At 34.5% G+C, this 7470-nt stretch overlaps 1 protein-coding gene across 1 annotated transcript; it reads right to left on the reverse strand.

Annotated features, from left to right (window-relative positions):
• Nucleotides 1-674: 674 nt before the first annotated feature.
• Nucleotides 675-3174, reverse strand: LOC123987932. Its single transcript, XM_046286340.1, has 3 exons — nt 3002-3174; nt 1268-1619; nt 675-767 (listed from the first exon to the last, which is right to left on the reverse strand). Exons 1-3 carry the CDS (start codon nt 3172-3174, stop codon nt 675-677), a joined length of 618 nt encoding a protein of 205 aa, XP_046142296.1.
• Nucleotides 3175-7470: the final 4296 nt, after the last annotated feature.

The following is a 7470-nucleotide window of genomic DNA, read 5'->3' on the forward strand; positions in this document are numbered from 1 at the left end:
GCATGTGTCACGTGGAAAGTTCACAGGTTTTTAAATGAACAGCGCTTTTAAAGGTTTGGCACTTTATTTTTATAATATGATTTCGACTGACTCCGCTTATGTCCGGTAAGGACTTTTATAATGTCGCTAGTGGTGGAGAAGGGGCCGATGATTGACAAGGTGGGATGTCCGTGAGAGCGCGTCTTATCGAATACTTAAGTAGGTGGTCGTAATATGATGTTTAGGTGTCCGGTCGTGAGGACTTCGATTGTTCGAATATCGATCGCTTAGGCGGGTGGCCGTAACATGATGTTTGTCCGAACGTGGGAAGAATTCGATTAATGTACGTTTTAGGCGGCTGGTCGTAACACTTCCCCCTCTTTAGACTTGTTTTGGTCTCACAAAACGTACAATTTTCCGGGCTGGTTGAATATGAACGATGTTTTCTTCTAGTGCAGGTAGCAAATCTTTGGTTGATGACCTGGTACCTTCGTCATAGATTGACGCTGATGTTGTTGGTGGGAGTGTAGTATTTTGTTGTTCTTGATTTGCAGTCGCAGTGGGACAACAGATATTAAAAATAAATGTGGATGGTATACATCGAGAAAGTAGTTTACATTTGTATAGTGTATAAATTGTGATTACGGCTATAGATATGTATCCCATAATTTGTAATACAGAGTATGCTATTTCTTTTAGGTTTTTGATTCGGTGTTCGATTTGAATTGATCTATTTGGTTGTTGATCTGTCCTAAAGTTGTTCGGTATTGGTTGAAATTTGGAGTAACCTTTGGAGTAAAATCAATGTTTTTTTCTAATAGTTTTAGATCACTTTGTGAAATGTTGAAAGAGAACTCTTTGAATTTAGTTTCATAAGTAACTTCTTGGGTGGTGCCTCCAATTTTCATTACATTGTTTTCATAGGTTATTATACAAGGTTCATCGCTTTTAATTAAACTAGGGGTTTGTATAGTTCGTGTTTCATGTCTATCGCAGAGAATGTCTAGTGTTAATGGTTTATTTGGTATTAATATATAACATTTGGTTGTTCAAGAGGTATAAATGTAGCGTCTATAATTTTGAATACGGAGAATGGGCACGTGTTAATTTTGTTTTTGTTGTTAACTAGCTCAATTTGACAATCTTGTGTTCCTAATTTACTATGCGTGGGTTGATTAACTTTACAAAGATGAACTAAAGGTGTCCTTTTACAGAATTTTTGAATATATCTATAGTCAGTAGGAATATATTGTTCTTGCGTAGTAAATATAATTTCATGTTCGATTACTGGAGCCACAAAAATTTTCTCTCTCTTTGAGGGAATTGGATAAATTTTAGTGATTTTCCACTCTGTATCATCCAAAATAGGAGTTATTATTGTATATACAATTTTTCCATTGTTGATCCAAAGTTTCAAGTTACTAATATCAAGTAGGGTTTGAAAATTTTCGAGAGTTGGTTGAATATGATTATAAAGAAAGTGGGTTTTAATGATTTTATCAAATGTTTCCAAAAATTGTTGTGGCTTTACAACCTGTGGATTGATTATTCCTTGTTTACCTAGTATAATCGTGTTGATTAGTTCATCGAGATTTACATGTAGTTCGAAAAGAACAAATTCTGTGTGTATAACTAAAGAGCTGATTATTTCATGTGTATAAAGTTAGCCCCCCATTTTTTAATTTTAAATGTTTTTTTAGTTGTTCCAGGTTTTTCTGTGTTTGTTCTATATTGTTCCAGAGTTATAAGACCAAAACCCAAAAAACAAGATAAGAAACGCAAAAAAAACAATTTTTTTTAGCGTCCCCCCATTTTTTGAAAAATCCAATTTTTGTTGTTGTTCTGGGTTGTTCTAACTGTTCTAAACATTGTTCCAAAATATCAGTTCCCCAAAATATGTTTTTACAACGATACAGCAAAAAATAGCAAAAAGGTTATTACAAAGTTAGCCCCCCATTTTTTAATTTCAAATGTTTTTTTAGTTCTTCCAGGTTGTTCTATGTTTGTTCTATATTGTTCCAGAGTTATGAGACCAAAAACTAAAAAACAAGACAAAAAACGCGAAAAACAGTTTTTTCAGCGGCTCCCCATTTTTTGAAAAATCCAATTTCTGTTGTTGTTCTGGATTGTTCTAATTGTTCTAAACATTGTTCCAAAATATCAATTCCATAAAATATGTTTTTACAAAGATACAGTAAAAAATATCAAAAAGTGCTAAAATCATTTTTTAATCTTTGTAGCTATCATTTATTGTTATCTGACCATTAAATTACATATTTGAGCTGCAAATGACAAGAACAACTTGGAACAACTCTCAGGTTTGCCAGAACAAACATATAAAAAGTTCTTTATGCTTAAAGGTAAACATATAAAACACTTTTTTCGTTTTTGACATCTTTGTCAATCCATGGGAACTTTGTCACCCATAGTTTCTAAGATATTTTACTTCAAATCGTAATATTTGTTTTTTAATTTTATATTTTTTTTATTTGTATCTTAAAGTCAGTGACGTAAGATATAGCGGTGTTTTAATCTCTTTTGGGGTGCTTGATTAATGTGTCCAGAACAACAACAGAAATTGGATTTTTCAAAAAATGGGGAGCCGCTGAAAAAACTGTTTTTCGCGTTTTTTGTCTTGTTTTTTGGTTTTTGGTCTCATAACTCTAGAATAATATGGAACAAACATAGAATAACCTGGAACAACTAAAAAAACATTTAAAATTAAAAAATGGGGGGCTAACTTTGTAATGACCTTTTTGCTATTTTTTGCTGTATCTTTGTAAAAACATATTTTGGGGAATTGATATTTTGGAACAATGTTTAGAACAGTTAGAACAACCCAGAACAACAACAAAAATTGGATTTTTCAAAAAATGGGGGGACGCTAAAAAAAACTGTTTTTTTGCGTTTCTTGTCTTGTTTTTTGGGTTTTGGTCTTATAACTCTGGAACAATATAGAACAAACATAGGACAACCTGGAACAACTAAAAAAACATTTAAAATTAAAAAATGGGGGGCTAACTTTATACACATGATTATTTCTTCGTTTTGTACATTGTCTTGGAGTTCGCTAAGTTTTACTTGAATTGGATGGATAGATTGAATATGAGAATCGTCTAATACTTGTTTAATAAGGGCTGATTGATTAGAAACGATGATTTTTAATTTGTTATTCGAGTCAAGTAGTTTGTCCATGTTTTCGTTAATTATCGTTAAGTTGTTTTCATCTAGAGTACCGAAAAGAGATTTGGATACTGAACCAACTATATTTAATAAACCACGTTTATGAATAATTCTTAATGTTAATTTCAATTGAGCAATCATTTTTTTTATTGTTACGAGTTCCTTTAGTAAGTTTTGAATTTCTGTTTTGTACGCGCATTTATTACAATGTTTTGATAGACCTTCTAATGATTCTGCAATAACTTCGGGTTGTTTTAGTAGGTAGTGTGGATTAATAATAATAGATATAGATACTTGATTAGTATATAAGTAACAATTATCGATATGTTCTAAAAATACTGTCGAATTATTTAAAGGTTCAATATGTAATTTACAGTGGATTGTTCCGATGAAGTAGAACAAGAGGGTAAGGGTTGTCGGCCTGAAATAAAAAGTTTTAATCGATTACCATGTACCTTTAATTGTCGATTCTCCGACGGAAAATAAATAGTATACGTTGGAGGAGAGGCCTGTATTATTTCTGCAGGTCCTAACCATTCATGATCGAGTTTATTTCGTTTATGATCGTTATGTAGAAGAACTCGATCATCTATTTTGAATGTAGTCTGTAATTTTATAATTTTTCTGTCTTGATCCCGTTTATAGCGAGCTTTGTTTTTATTGAGTGTTTTTATTGCCTCAGAAATGTACGTGTCGTGTCGTCTCTTCCAAAGTTTAAATAACTGTTCTTTTGTCATCGAAGGAGTTGCGGAAATTGTTGAGGGTAGATTAGCTTTGTGTCCGAATGTTAGTTCAAAGGGTGTATAACCTGTCGATTCGTGAACTGAGGTATTATAACCCATACAAATAAGTTTAAGATTTTCGTCCCAATCGTTTTGTCTTTCAGCTGTACATGTACGAATTAAGTCTTTTATCGTTGCGTGTGTTCTTTCAAGGGAACCGTTAGATTGTGGATGGAAGGAGGTCGTTTTAACATGTTGGATTTTAAATGCCTGTTCAAACGTTTCCATAAGCTTACAAACAAAATTCGTTCCTTGATCAGTTAAAATTTGTCTAGGTGCAGAAAATATGTATACATAATGATCCAATAACTCTGGGATAATTGTAGTGGCTTGCTGATTTTTGAGGGGAACGAGGACAAGGTATTTTGTTAATTGATCTTGGATTGATAGGATAAATTGATTTCCTCTTTTTGTTTTTGTTAATGGGCCGAAAATATCCATGGCGATTTTAGTATTAGGTTCTATAGGTGTATCGGTTATGATAGCTTCTTCCCTTTGCCTAATTCTAACTAGTTTTTCATGTTGACAGGTTTCGCAATTTTTTATAAATTCTGTAACGTCTGCTTCTAAGTTAGGCCAGTGAAATTGTTCTTGAATTCGTTTTACAGTACGATTAATACCTAAGTGTCCTACTATTTCATTGTGATTTTCCTTTAGGATTGTTTCTTTTTCTTCCAGGGTGTAATCCCGCGGAGGTTCTGAACCGATTTTGTAAATCAGTAACAAAGTTAAATTTTGTACTAAGAAATCGTATCATCATTTGAATGTAAACCTTTTCTAGTCGTGTTATTTTCTCGTTTCCTATTCCTATTGGGAAAGTAGTTTTGTGTCTATTGTCGTTAATTAGTTCTGCTAACTTATTTATCCATATTTGTTCGTCGTAGTCACCTAGTAATTCCTTTGTTAGTTGGTAGAAGTGTGGTCGATTAATTTTTTGTGTTAGTGGTGCAGGTGTTATGTCTATTTTCCAATTTTCATATTCGTTAAAATAGTCAGGATTTGGGGAAAATTCAGTTGGGACTTCTTCCGTTTCTTCTGAAGATGATATAGGAAGGTTGGATTCTTGTGAGGTGATAGGGTATAGCCGTGAAAGAGCGTCTGCGGCGGTATTTTCTTTACCTTTTTTGTATTCTATGTCCTAATCATACTCTTCGAGTCTCAATCGCCATCTCATGAGTCTAGAAGAGGGATCTTTTACATCCTTTAACCATTTTAGCGCTTGGTGATCAGTCTGAATTGTGAATTTTCTTCCTAATAGGTATTGTCTAAGTCTTTTGGTGGCCCAAACTATTGCAAGTAGCTCTTTCTCGCTTGTACTGTAATTCTTTTCAGGAGAATTTAGTGTTCTGGAGATGTAACAACAAGGATGACCATCTTGGGAGAGAATTGCACCTAATCCTTCATTTGACGCGTCTGTTGTTAGAGTGAATGTTTTATTAAAATCGGGGTATTGTAGTACTGGGGCTTCGCAAAGTCTTTGTTTTAGTGTGTCAAAAGCGAGTTGTTGTTTGTCTGTCCAATGGAATGGGACGTCTTTTTTTACTAAGTCTGTTAGTGGTTTTGCAATTTTTGAAAAGTTACGGATAAATTTTCTATAGTATCCGGCTAGTCCAAGAAAAGATTTTATATTTGTAGAATCTCTAGGTTGTTTGAAGTCTTGTATTGCTTCTATTTTTTTTGGATTTGGTTTAACTCCTTCCGCAGTTACTACATGACCTAAATATTCTAGTTCCGGTTTGAGGAATTCACATTTGTCGGGTTGGATTTTAAGTTTAAGATCTCTAAGCCTTTGGAATACGATTGCTAAATTCTGATTATGTTCTTGTATCGTCGACCCAAAGATGATAATATCGTCTAAGTAAACAAAACAATGTTTTCCTATTAAACCGCGAAGCGCCGTGTCCATCATTCTTTGGAACGTTGCTGGAGCATTTTTGAGACCGAATGGCATTCTATTGTAAAGGAAATGTCCTTGTGGTGTAGAAAAAGCTGTATACTTTTTAGAATTGTTGTTCATAGGGATCTGATGGAATCCTGAAGAAAGATCTAACGCGCTAAAAAATGTTGCTTTGCCTAGGTGGCCCAGAATTTCATCTATATTAGGTAATGGGTATGCGTCTTGGTCTGTCAATCCATTGAGTTTACGGAAGTCGATTACTATTCTCCATTTACGTTTACCTGAAGCATCCAATTTCTTCGGAACTACCCAAACCGGCGCGTTATAAGGAGAGTCTGATGGTTCAATGATTTTTTTAACTAGCATATCATTAATTTGTCGTTCGATTTCTTGCTTATGGCATTCAGGTGGTCTATAACTTCTTATATTAATAGGTTTTTCAGATTTTAACGTAATAGCGTGTTCCGTAAGGGATGTACAAGGTAGTAAGTCAGTTTCTAAATTAAAAACGTCAAGATAGTTAATAAGGATTTTCTCTAAAGGGTCTCGTAAACTTGGGTCAATATGTTTAGTTCTAATAATTTTTGCAAATTTGTTAATTTGATCGATTTTATCATCTGGTTCTATTTCGTTTGTAATCTGATGGTCTTGCTTACCAGTGTTGATGTAGCATATTTGAACAGGTTTTCCGTCTAGATATTGTGTTCGTTTTGTTGTTTTTCCCGGAGACAGTGTGTGAGGAGTAGTTTTCTGAAATGGTATAATTTTGTCGTTAATTTTTAATGATTCGTTATTGATTTCGTAATTATATTTTTCTAAGAATGGTAGGCTCATTATGCCGTCTTCTATTAAAGGAAATGAATCAGGGACTATGTGAAAGGTATGAGGTATTTGTTGTATCTGAATTATAGTCGTCTCGTGAGTAGTATGTTTGTCATTACCCATAAAGAATGTTTTGCTTTCTATTGGCTCTATTCTTTCAGCTACTGATCGCTTGAGGATATTGATTCCTGCTCCTGTGTCCACGAGTAGTCTTCCGATTCTCGACATTCCTGGAACTCTGTAGCAAATTTGTAGTAATTTTCCGGTGGTGCAGTTGATTCGGATGTTGTTTCTGTCACTTTGTTCTCTTGGGAATTGAGGTTGTTCACTCTTGGTGGTGGAATTTTTCCCTGGTTGGCCACTTGAAAATTTCGAGCGTTGCACTTGTCACTGGTGTGTCCTAATCTTCCGCACTTTGTACATTTCAAAGGTATTGAGTGGTTTGGTCGATCACTTGGTGTATTTGGGCGTTGCCCTTGTTGTTTAGGTGGAGGAATTCTGGATGGCACTTGTCGACGCTCCATGGCACGATTCGCGTCGCGAGTCCACAGTTCCATGTCGGCTGCCATTGTTTGTGCCTCTATTAATAATTTCGGTTTACTTGGTATTACGAGCATGCCTATGTCCCTGCGGAGATTGAGCACATATGTTCGAGTAGCTTCTGTTTCTTCTTCTTCTATAGCTATCCTTCTTGAAATTGGATTTTGGTGTTTATTTTGAACGGCGTAAATTAATTCGTTGAGTTGCTGTCTAAATCGTAGGTTATAAGACTGTACTGTTTCCGTTGCTCCTTACCGTATTTGTTGT

The sequence above is a fragment of the Osmia bicornis genome, chromosome 1 (genome assembly GCF_907164935.1).
Source record: "Osmia bicornis bicornis chromosome 1, iOsmBic2.1, whole genome shotgun sequence".
NCBI lineage: Eukaryota > Metazoa > Arthropoda > Insecta > Hymenoptera > Megachilidae > Osmia > Osmia bicornis.